The 12,878-nt window shown below is 43.4% G+C and overlaps 1 protein-coding gene across 1 annotated transcript in view; it reads right to left on the bottom strand.

Annotated features, from left to right (window-relative positions):
* Positions 1-12,296, bottom strand: part of KIF5C (kinesin family member 5C) — a 109,912-nt gene extending 97,616 nt beyond the window's left edge. The window contains exons 1-2 of the mRNA XM_011971464.1: positions 12,212-12,296; positions 5,175-5,248 (exon numbers count right to left, since the gene is read on the bottom strand). Of these exons, the coding sequence (XP_011826854.1) occupies positions 5,175-5,180 (6 nt within the window). The 5' untranslated portion in view covers positions 5,181-5,248; positions 12,212-12,296. The remainder of the gene's footprint in view (positions 1-5,174; positions 5,249-12,211) is intronic.
* Between the last annotated feature and the right edge of the window lie 582 nt (positions 12,297-12,878).

Below are 12,878 nucleotides of genomic sequence, written 5' to 3'. Positions count from 1 at the left end.
GTGGTGTGTGTGTATTGTATATGTGTGATATGTGGTGTCTCTGTATGATGTGTGTGGTGTGTGTGTGTGTGTGTGTGTGTATATGGGGGTATGTGTGTGTGTTGTATGTGTATATATGTGGGGTCTGTCAGTATGTGTGCATGTATATGTGGGAGCGTCTGTGTGTGGTGTCTGTGTGTGTGTGTATGTGGGGGGTATGCTATACGATGTGTGGTGTGGGGTATATGGTATGTCTGTATGTGTGTATGTCTGTGTGTGTATGATGGGGGTGTGGTATATAGTGTGTCATATGCGTGTCCATATGTAGGTGTGTGAGGTGTACATCTCTGTATGTTTATGATGTATGTAGGGGTCACATGTGGTATATAGTGTGTAGTGTGTGCTGTGTTTGTGTGTGGTGTGCATATACCTGTGTGTATATGTATGATGTATGTGGAGGGGTGGTATGTGATGTCTGTGTGTGCAAGTGTGTGATGTGTATATGTCTGCATGTGTATGATGTATGGGAGCATGTGCAGTATATGTTGTGTGGTGTGTCTGTATGTGTGTGATATATATGTCTGTGTGTGTTTATGATGCATGTGAGGGCCTTGTATGGTGTGAGGTATGTCTGTGGTATGTATATGTCTGTATGCGTATGATGTATGTGGGAGGGTGTGTGGTATGTGGTGTGTGGTGTGTCTGTGTGTATATTATGCATGTGGTGTGTCTGTGTATATGTGTGTGGTGTGCATATGTCTGTGTGTGTATCCTGTATGTGGGGGGTATGTGGTATATGGTGTGTCTGTGTGTGTATGTGTGTGTGTGATGTATGTGGGAGGTATGGTGTGTGGTGCATCTGTGTGTGATGTGTCTGTGTATATGTATGTGGTGTGCATATGTCTGTGTATGTGTACAATGTATGTGAGGTGTGGTATGTGGTGTGTAATATGTCTGTGTGTGATGTGTCTGTGTATATATGTGTGTGGTGTGCATATGTCTGTGTGTGTACAATGTATGTGGGGGGTGTATGGTATGTGGTGTATGGTATGTCTGTGTATATATGTGTGTGGTGTGCATATGTCTGTGTGTGTGTATGATATATGTGGGGGGTGGAATGTGGTGTGTGGTGTGTCTATGTATGTGTGTATAAGAGGTGCTCCTTAGAGGTCTTCACTGCTTCTACACTGACCCTTGCAGATGAGATGTGCAGTCCAGACCCACAATGCACAGTTGCTTCGGGCAGTAAGAAGTGGGAAAACAGCTGAGAGCTATAGAAATTCAGAGACTAGAAATGTCCCAGATTTCCAGTAATAAATGGGTAATATGGGATGGCTTCCTTGAGGGACACCAAATCTTGAAGAATGAGTAAGTTTAGGAATGGGCAGAGAGGATGTGGGCAGAGAAGGTGAGTGGGAGAACAAGGTACAAGAACTGAGAAAGAACAGTGAAAGTGTATTGTAGCTGAAGGATCAAAGATGAACTTGGGAGCAAAGAAATCCACTGCTTCATCACCTTGTTTCTCCCGGAAAGCACATAGGAGAAAGATCTTTATAACTGCATCCTGTATAATTTTATCCACAAACTTTTCCCATGGAATGTGATCTTTTAGGAGCACATGTGAAAGAAGAAACAGGACCCAGGCCACCAGCCACTGAACAAGACTCTCTTTGTTCCAACCCCAGTTGCCTCCTTGACCTCCCAAGCAGGGCAAGAGTTTCCTGAAACACTTAAGATGTCAGCCCGTCAGTACATGAGCACCGTGCGTTCAGATAGCCTTGTTCGAAATCACTTGGCAGGCTTGGCGGGGTGGCCGGGAAGCCTGTACCATTCAGATGACCTCCAAGCATCTCTTTGGGCAGAAAGAAAAAACACAAAGCATCTCCGTCCATCTATATCAGTGTGCAGAAAAGGATCACAAAGTAGGGCATGGGGCCAAGAGAAGCCCTTCCCAGCATCACACACTGAACAAAAAGAACAGTCCGTCCCCTTTTCCTCAGCTGGAGCTGGAACCCCCTGTGTCCTCCCCAGTGCCAACCCTGGGTATAGGCAACTCAAGCCCAGGACCTTCTGTGTGTTGGTGTCCACCAAGCTTAGCATTAACACCATCCAGTGAGTCATATATTTACTGAAAACCTACCTTAAGTGCTCCATCTTGAGAAGCTAATCTTTCCAATTTTATGTAGGCTTATCTGTTTGTTCCCCTCAGTACAAGGTAATAGAGTCACCACTGGAGGTCAGACCAAAACCAGGGGGATTAAAGTGAAAAACAGCTTTAACATGTGACTGCTCTGTCCACTCAGGGACACTCAGGGAGTTAACACCCCCTTCCGAAAGCCTTTGGAAGATCACAATGTGTAATTTAAATACGTAAAATCCTCCTTTCAGAGAATGCAGACCCTGTATAGGGCTTTTTTGACTTAATCGCATTCCAGGATCCTGGATTTCTTGGTCTCCTGCAGTATCTATGACTTCAGCTTGAGGCTCCTCCTTCCCTCTGTCTTCCTCTGAAAATATCCCTTACCTTTGCTCCAATCTATAATTACCCTACAGAAAGAACTCGATTAAGTGAGGGGGTGGGTGGCACTAGGAAAAAACTCCCATCTACATCAACTATTTCTAACTGTAGGCACAAGTATGTGATCTGCAAAAGTCACAATAAAGAAAAGCAACTCATTACAATCGACCTTTTAAAACTGACAAAGATGAAGAGGTGACAGAATTTAGGCAACCAGAGGCGAAACCTGTCCGGAACCCAGTTCCTTTCAGGTCCCCCATGAGTCCTCGCTGGGCAGGCATTGTGGAGTTTACACTGTAAGACACAGAGGGCTTGAGAGCCTCTAGTTTAGCAAAATATCTCTTATACGAGTTTTTGTTTTTTGGATTTTTATTTTATTTATTTATTTTTATCTATTTATTTTTTGAGACGGAGTCTTGCTCTGTTGCTCAGGCTGGAGTGCAGTGCTGTAATCTTGGCTCACTGCAACCTTTGCCTCCCTAGTTCAAACGATTCTCCTGCCTCAGTCTCCCAGGTAGCTGGGACTACAAAATGTGTGCCACCGCGCCTAATTTTTTTTGTATTTTTAGTAGGGATGGGGTTTCACCATGTTAGCCAGGCTAGTCTCGAACTCCTGACCTACATGCTGGGATTACAGGCATAAGCTACCACGCCTGGCCTCCCATATTAGGTTTAAAGGCAGGGCATAGCTCTTTGCCATCACCCTATATCCATCTCTTCTCCCGAAATAAGATGTTACACTGGGGAGCATTCTCTCTCTTGATGTCTTACAGTTTAAATTTCTGGCATTTAGCAAATACCTTATATTTTCTAATCCCAAAGCTTAAAAGGTCACTCTTGTAAGCATTCCAAGAGATTTGGGGGGATTTTAAATAATGCGGGTTGCTTTTGTTTGTTTGTTTTTGTTTGGTATTATATACAGTTTGGTAATATAAAAACAAAACAAAAACCTCCGGACTGATTGAATTCCTCACTACACACCATATCTCTCTTTCAAGTGCCATCTGACCTATGAGGAAGTTTTTGTCCACAGCTACTGGACTAGGTGGGACCCAGGAAATGTAGAACTGTAACTTTTGTATAGTCTCAAGGTCAAGAGTCGGGGGCCCAGTAAGAGAGGGAAAGGCGAGGGGTCGGGGCAGGAGCATGGGGATACCAGGGCTGGCGTTTCCAAGACGTTCTGCAGTAGAGTGTGAGAGGAGGAGATGGGCTGAGGCCACTCAGGTGTCAAGGGAAAGACCTGCTTAGTCAGAAAGAAGTGATAAATAAACCTCATGCTTCCTTTAATCTGTGCAGTCTCTGAACCACTTTGTCTTCAGCAAAACGGGTGAAAGAGAGTCAACACCACAGAAATGAGGTCCCCAGCACTGTACCCACACTTGAAATCAGTATGAGCAGAACATCAGAGCCCTGAGGATTTTAGCCTCGTGCCTTTGAAATCTCCTCTTCAATAGGAATGATTCATAAGCTAAACCGATTCTGCAGCAGCCGTCTCAGTGCTATTCCCAGGAGGGCATCGTAAATGAAAAACCCTAAGCTGGAAGGATTAAGGATTCATCTTACCCTGCTGCTGAATTCCCCAAACTTCCTCTGTGCAGTTTCTTATAATAACCATGCTTACCACCTCTCCTCACCTGTCAGGTGGGTCTCACCTTTAGAAGAATTATCAGGCCCTGAAGGCCCTATAGGATTTGGTGATTAAAAAAAAAGGAAAAGAGGAGGCAAAGGGGTTCAATTTTGCCTGCAGACCTGCCTTGTTTGCAAAACAAACTGAAGCCACAAAGTTCCACAGCCAACAAATGGAGCTGGGGTCATATACCCTGAAGTGCCTTCAGGGAGCAGGTATGTAAGTTAATAAGGAAGGATGCCGAATATAAGTTCCTCTTCACCCCAGTGTGCATGAAGTGGGCTGGGTGTGAGTACAATGGAGAGTCCAGCCCCATATACGTGGGGTGGCCAAGGCCAGAACCACAGGCACCATTTTCACAAATACTAACAGATATTTTACCAAACTTCTCCTAGGTGACAGCAGCTATTCCCTGCACTAGAAATGTTAACAAAAAGGTGAACAGGACAATGAAGTGAACAGAGAAGCCTGAATTTTATATTATGGTGAAATTCACCCAGTGCTGCCAGATCTTCAGAATATTCAACCTAAGATGGAAAATTTGAATGGTGTGAAATCATCCAATTTTTAACATTGCTTACAATTTAAAAAATATACATAATGTGCAGGCCAAACAAAAATACGTCTGTGGGCTGAATGTGGCCCATAAGCCAACTTTTTAAAATCTCTGATTTTTCATTTATTCTAAGAGATGTACCTCCCCGGGGGCCTTCATCAAGGTAAATGATTTTCCCAATAGGCTTTCCCAGCTAGATTGAGGCTGAAGTCCAGAATGATGTTCACACTACTGCTTAGCTAATCAATGATTGGTTCTGAATAGAATGTATTCTTACCATCACAAAGTTATCAATAAAGGCCTTTTAAAAATACTGAATTCCTGAGACTTTATTTTTCACTGCTATTTTAAAACTTCTCAAAGACATAATTAATTGGCCAAACATAACCGTCTCTATTTCCCAGTAAAGAAAGCCACATGCACCTCAAGTTTTGCTGGAAACGTCAGTTGCATTCAGTCATCTCAGAGATTCGCATTAGGCATTGTAATCTTACCTCCATGGTGTGGGTTTTTCCTGATGAAGTCTGCCCATACGCAAAAATCGTCCCGTTATAACCTTCAAGGACATCTGTGAACAAGAAAAAGAAATTAAAATTAACTCATTACTTTGATCATATGCTGGTGTAGGTTGCATATTTTAAAATTACATTTTCCAAATGGCCCATCTCATTTTTCATACAAATGATATATTTTAACTCCTTGTGAATTTTAAGTAGAATTATGAGATAAGAGCAGAAATGCAGGCCTCTGTTGTTCTACAAATAGAAAGAAACGGACTCATACTTCACAGAATATATTAATGAAGAAGGAGGCAGACACGTTCTCCCAATGACATCAAAATGAAGACAGAGACATCAAGCACAAAACTTTTTTTTAGTAGAAGGATATTTGAGTTGTCTTCTAGAAGTCGATCTATTGAGATTAGTTGGGGGAAAAAGAAAACACTATTCTTATGCCCTAAGTTTCTGGAGTGAGATGAAGAATAGAATTTCTTTCCTCAGTTTAAACGCTGGCCCAGGCTAGCTCCTTGGGGAGGTTTCTCCTGAAAGCTCTACCAGAGCTCCTTGAGTCCAGAGGCAGGGGAGGAAAAGGGCCCCACTCTATAAACAGAGCCTCACGGTGACAATCCAATCAACCCAGAAACTAGCCGGGCCCTCACTTAAATTTAATGTCTCTGTGTTTGCACTGACAGTGCTAACAAGCCAGCCCAGGCCCATCAGCATCAGGAAACGTCTTTTAATTACACAATGAGAGCACTGTGCAAAGCCTTCCACACTGCAGGTCGGTGCCACATCACACAGAGACAAGGGGAGGCTCGAGGGTGGAGGCTGCTTTTTGCTGAAGAGCCGAAGATTATCTGTGGGAATTCTTTCAAAGCAGCAGAGGTGATTAAAATATATTTAGCACTCATTTCCCTCCTGCTTTCCTCCTTCATCCTCACAAATATCACTGGAAGAGGAACAATGCATCATTAATATCCTTGATCCTCCATTCAGCATAAGGGGAGGAAGTCTTCATTTGCACAAGGTGCAGAGGCAGGGAGAAGGGCCCACACCGAGGTATCCTACTCAGGGTCATGTAAAAAACCAAGCTAGGCTTACTTCAGGCTCTATAAATAGAGTTTTTCTTTTGGGGGCATGGTAGAGGGGGTCCTCTGAATTTTATGATCCTGGTTTGTTTCTGTTTTGCTTAGATGGGTTTGCTTTTTTGAATTTATATAATTCTGATTTGTTATGTTTTTAAAAACAATTTTGATACACATTTGACCGATCTGAGGTTGCTGAAGTGTGAACTGGGATAAGAACGAAAAGCAATATTTTATTTTAGGAATCTAAGAAAAGGAAAATTAAGTGTCACGGTTTTTTTTTTTTTTTTTTTTTAATTCTAGTAGCCCTCAAGAGTTTGTATCAAGCTATATTGGGGGTTGGGGGAGAGGAGGGACGGAGAGAGAGAGGAGGGAGAGAGAGAGAGAGAGGGGAGAGAGAGAGAGACAGAGAACGTTCACAGGTATCAGACTTCGGCTAATGGTTCCCCTGGTAACAGTGGGAAGCAAAAACTTGAAGCAGTCAGTGTAAAGTTTGGAGGTTCAAGCTTCAGTTTCCACAAAAATGCCAAACTACCCAAAGAAAAGATTCCTCAGGCCAGAGCAGACAGAGCACCTCCACATCAACATGAATATGATATGCTTTGAGGGACCCAAAGGAACAAGGTCCCACCCTTAGGTTAAATTTTTAAAATGCCATATTCATAACACGAACAACTCCAGCCTATTGGAATGCTGGCTACATCACAATATTACAGTTTCCATTTATTCAAAATTACCATTTTTTATAAATTAACCATCCCCCTACACACACACCCACACACACACACACACACACACACACCCCTGAAAGGGCTTTCCTTGTCTTAAGCCTCTGTGTGTGAAACACTCTGGAACCCACTGGCCCAGGTGTTAGAACAGCACCGAAGTTGCCAGGGCCAGGGGTCCAGCCATCCTGACCTCTGCTGGCCACCCTGCAAGTGCCGATGTTCCCACGCAGGAGGCCCCGGGGAGGTGGTACCGAGCAATCCGCCACACCAAGGAAACTCAGCTCAGAGCTCAGCTTCCTCCTGAATTAGGCCACACCAGAGGCCTCCCAGGTCTCATGCACGCCCCTGAGTCCATCACTGTAACAGAAGCTCGTCTGTGGCTTCACTTGTTTTGGATTAAGGAGCTGAGAAGCGTGCGAGACTGTACTTGGAGAATCTGTTTCTTGCTGCCGTTTCGTCACCGAGCACAATTTTTTTCCCCTTCTTTTTTTGTAAGAAAAGAAGAACACGTAAAACCCCACTAGAACAAACTCCACTCGGCCCTGAAAGTATTTACAATCAGGTTACAGCTCATTCACTGCTGCAGAACCTCGCTCCAGCGCTCAAGGTTGAAGGGAGCCGACGTCGCCCTCTATCGGCTCCGCGCTGCACTAGAAGGTAATTTAAACGAAAAGGCTCTTTGAAGCCGGTGTTCTCTATTTTCTTCGAAACTCCAGGTTTTCGGGGCTTGTTTTCTGTTTATTGTTTGTTTGCTCAGTCTGTGTTTTGATTTGCTGGTGAGGGGAGGCACAGAGGGGAAGTGGAGCAGGAGCCCAGCGCGTTTCTATGGCCACCGCGACCACAGGCAGTGGGGGAGCCGCAGCGGGAAAGGCCAGGACGCGCTTTGCACTGCGGGGGCCACGCCGCCCCCGACCCGATTCCCACAGAAGCGCCCACAAAAGGCACTTTCATCACGTCCACTGCCCGCTCCTGGGCCCACGGAGTGCATTTGTTTTAGAGTCTCTGCAGAAACAATGACTGTTTCCACATTTCAGCCACGCTCCGCAGACAGAACGTTTCTTTGTGTTGGTGCCTGGTGTGATGTGACCTCCACTGGTACAGCACAGCCCGCCGCACCTCGGGCCACAGCACTCTTCCATCCCGCAGCTGCATGAACCCCAGAAGGAGCTTCCGCCGCAGGTGCCCAGAGCCTTCTCATCTCCCAGGGGAGGAAGGATAGCAGTAGATACTTAAAATGCTCCTTGCCTCCCATTTGCCCAGTTCTGAATCCAGGTCTTGCTAAAGCAAAAGAGTTAATGCCATTTCCAGATTAGAATTGGGGGAGGATTTGATCATATCTACCCATCAGTAGTCCTAAGGAGGCATGGGGCTTCCTACTGACTCTCCAGGGGAAATGGGGGCCTATAGGGTTTCTGGTGATAGTGGCTGACAGGCCATCCTCACCAGTCACCAAACCACTCAGGCCACAACCAGAGGATGAAGAGGCGGTCCTGCTGACCACCCGAGGCCAGCCCGCGTGCCGGCTGGCCAGACTAAAGGCTAGTCACTGTGCCCAGGCAAGGGCATGCTGCGTCTTCAGAATGGAAACACGCCTCATCACTGGCAGATCACCAGGGCCACCGCAAGGTGTGGGAGCCACCATCCCTGTCCCCTCTTCTCTACCCTCCTCCCACACCATTCCCAGCGCTGTCTTTTGCAATGCTTAGTTAATAGTCCATATGGCCTAACAGAACAGGGACCGCTCATAAAATAATTGTCATCAAATGCTCGCTGTGTGCTCACCAGGAAGGAAGGCAGGGGAGTGCAGAAGAACATCAGTCAGTCAGTCCCACAAGCCCAGGCTTGAGTCCCAGTCCATGGCCCTCCAACCAACCTGGCCAAGTTACTTCACTTCTCTGAGCCTCAAATTCCTCTTCTGTACAATGAGGAAAATAATACTTACCCTTCAGAAAGTTGTTGATTTAAAATGCAACTCCCTTCAGAAAGTTGTTGATTTAAAATGCAACAACATATGTCAAGTATATAGACAGTGCCTGATAAGTCACAGCTAAAAATATTTTTCTTCTTCAGAGTCATATGTAAGATAATAACAAAACAGATCTGGTAATATCATCCTAAGTTTAACACTCTTCATTGGGTCCACATTGTCTGCAGGATAAAGTCCATCCATTTCCATCAAATTGCTCCAGCCTAACTTTCCCAGCCTCATCTCCCATATTGCCGCTCTGCACCCTGTGCCACTCCAGGTTGCCCAAGCAGAATTTGTGTCTTTTTGCAATCCCCTCTGCTTGTACAACCCTGCTATATTCTATAGTCCTCAGGACCCAACCTTTCAGAGAAACCTTCTTTAATTCTCCACCCCTTCTCCCAACCAAAATCAATACAAGTGACATTCTTCCATCTTCCCGTGGCATTTTGCATACACCCTTTCTAAAGTACATAATGCCTATGTGTGTGATGATTATGTACACATCTGTCTCTTTCCCTGTACCCAAAGCTCCTTGCAGACACTCTTACATAGCATGGCGACTCCAGTCCCAGCAGTGCTTACCCCATGGTAAGTACTAAATACAACTTACACAAATGAATGATTAAAAGAAACAACTGAATGAATGAATTTTAAAGGAATCAGAACTGGAAAACAAGAAATCCCCTTCTCTAGCATCTGGATCATCCGTATCTAGTTAATTTGGAAGGCAAATAATTGGCGTGGCTTCTGTAGGCTGGGACATAGTTATAGTACTTCGATAATAGCATCCAGTTACCATGGTGTTTGATTCCTAGGCATCCAAAGGAGCCTTCCCATTTACTGTGCTGGTAGTCACAAACCCTACAACCTCTTTGAGAAGAAATGGAGGAGAATTCTACATGCCTTTTCAAGCAACATTTTCAAAAACAAACACCAAAGATGGGAGCATGAGAGATGCCAGGACTCTACAAACATTTAAAATATTTTTTTAACCCAGTGAAGTGGTAGGGAATGAAAAACCAGAGAGAGAATAAAGCCATCAAGTTAAATGGAGCCTCCCAGATGCTCCAAATCATTAAGAGTTTAGATGGACTTGAAAGGAATGTTCCTCAGTCCACCCATTATCAGGAATCAAGGGGACTGCGGTACCCTAAGGAAGCCATCCGATTTAATTATTGGCCTCTAGAAAAAAAGGGCTCCACAGCACTACCTCCCAATCTTGATTTAAATAGGGTTCCTCGTGGCAAGAGATACCTCAGCTGTGCCTGGTCATCTATTCCAAGGAGTTCTTTCTTGTATCTCTATGTTTTAGCTTACTGATTCTGAAATACATGGCCACTTCTCACATTAGCCTCAGTGGATATTTGTGAAAGTTCAATCAGACCTTCATCAATTCCTTTTTAAAGGAGAATAAGGCATGTATGTATGATCATATATATTTATGATACCCTAGAAATGTCTTTTTGTCATATCATGTCAGGGCCTGATTTTACTCTACTAGATGGTTTTCTTTATAGCTCACTATATACTGGGTCTCAAATTATCCAGAGTTAGGCCGCATCTTTACAAGACCTGCCCATTTCTGACATTTCATACTGTAGAGAAATCCGAACATTGAAAGAGGCCCAAACTTCTTTTGTGAATAAGGACTCAAAGAGTATTACTATAGTTTGTTAATCACAGGATTTTTTTTTAACAGAGTGCATCCATTTCTAATTATGTCAGCTTACAGAGGACAGGATGTATTTAAATGGCCCTCATGTTTACCACAGCATGTGGTAAATACTATTTGTTTGTGGTAATGAAGGGGGAGAGAAAAAGAAATTCTGGCACATATGTGATTAATCTTACTTTAATAAAAAATATATGAATGAGTCCAATAATAGGGAGCAGGGCTGAGTAGGAGCAAACCAAGAAAGATATACTGCGAAAACACAGAAAACATGTTTAGATAGAAAGAGAAGCAGAAGAGTAAAAGTAGAGAGACGACGAAAATTACCACGCGATATAGGTCCATACTATTAATTCAGAAAGAGCTCAAATTCAGGCATATTTTTTTCTCATTGGGTTTCTATAAAAATCTCACTGTGAAGACCTTCAAAATTAATTGATGTCTGCAGCAAGAATGTGAATAACCATCCACCTCAGCAAGGAACATTACATGCTGACATGCATCTCCCACACAGGTGTCCAGGGTCAGAATTAATCGAACAGATGTACCGAGAGCTGATTTTCATGAATTTCAAATACTTAGGTTAGTCAGCTTCTAAAAACAAGCAGATCCAAAGTGACATGGTAGGTTATTTTGGTTTTGTTTTTACTTCTTGCTTTTTAAATCCAGAGCTGCCTATAAAGGGGGCAGCATCAAGACATTTGAAAGCACAATTGCCATAGCATTCACATTTGAGGGCAAGGATTTGATGATGAAAAGCAAAGTAGCAGGAGATGCCCCCCAGCTCTGTCCAGATGGCAAGCCTGCCAATGCAAGCTTCAACCTGCCCCTGATTTGAAAGGACAAGGTAGAGCAATGTGTAAATTGCTTCATCTCCCTGCTGCTATTTTGACATGAATCCTCCAGGGCCAATGCCAGTCCTAGAGAAAAGGACTGATCTCTAAGACGTAAATGTAGGCTTGAGGCTACCTGTTTAGAGGAACAAATGTCAGGATCTGGGTGGGATGGTTGAAAATGGGTTAGGAGAAAGCGTCATTAAGGAATGCTGAATAGCAAGACCAGGCTCAATAACCAACACGGTAATGTGATTTTATGACATTGTAGAAAATTTCTAAATGGCAAAAATTTTCCATATTTAAGTCTTCTTGCTGAGAGACATTAGTAAAAGGGAGACAGATGCACAGAGTAAATCAACCAAAGATGTACAACTGAAGCATCAGGAATATATATTTTCTCCTTCAAAGGAAAAAGGAGGTTCCATACCTGCAGCAGTGTTTTAAAATTGTTACAGAAATAGTGTGAATACAGCTTACCTTCCTTTAAACTTTTGGGTGACAAAATAGAAAAGGTGGCAAAAGAAATAAATAAATGTCCTTGAAAAGGGGAAATAGAGAGATTAAATAATTTGCCTGACATCATAGCAAATCAGGGCTAGAACCGAGGCTATAGAATTCAGTGTTTCCAATTAGCAGGCCTCTGCTTACAGTCAAGGCACATTGATTCCTAGGCTGCAAATATCACTTAATGTTTTCAATTACTCTGAATGGCCCAGGAGGAAATAAAGAAATAGCACTTACCTTTGACAATTTGCTTCGCACATGCATTGTAAACCTGCTCTTGGCTTGTGTTGGGAGGTAGCACTCTGTCGAAGACATATGGCTTCCCTTGCTAAAAAAGAAAGACAAAGGAAAGAAAAGGGTGGGGAAAAAACACATTAGACGTTTAGGAATAAAAAAGCACTGACATTAGTAGCTAGGCCATAGGCACTAAATCACCAACCCTATTCTTTAAGGCAGTTCATTACCAAGAGTAGGGAATTTTTATAGCATATACCACACATGCATTGCGTGTATGTGCACTGTATGTTGAGAATCTGAGATTTTAAAAAATTTAAATTTAACCACTTTTTAAATGAAGGGTAGGCTGAGACTCATTCATTCATTCAAACAAGTATTTACTGAGCACTTACACAGAGCCTGGCACTGGGCTAGACGCTTAAAAAAAAAAAAAAAAAAAAAAACCCACAAAACAATCCTGCTCTTGTGACTCATTTAATTAAGTTGAGCAGATAGCTAATAAGCAAGAAAGCAAACACAGAGGAAAATGCAAAATGCCTAGGTTTAAAATGGCAGGACAGAGGGAATGCTAGAGAGGGCAAGGAAAGCCTGGTGAAGAAGGACCACTTAAGTGTATCTTTACAGAATCAGGAAGATGGAGGCTCCTGAAGAGCTGCAGAAGCACATC

This window comes from Mandrillus leucophaeus, unplaced genomic scaffold (genome assembly GCF_000951045.1).
Source record: "Mandrillus leucophaeus isolate KB7577 unplaced genomic scaffold, Mleu.le_1.0 Scaffold1225, whole genome shotgun sequence".
Lineage (NCBI taxonomy): Eukaryota > Metazoa > Chordata > Mammalia > Primates > Cercopithecidae > Mandrillus > Mandrillus leucophaeus.
The sequence above is the reverse complement of the archived record's forward strand: the minus strand, read 5'-3'. Positions and strand labels throughout refer to the sequence as shown.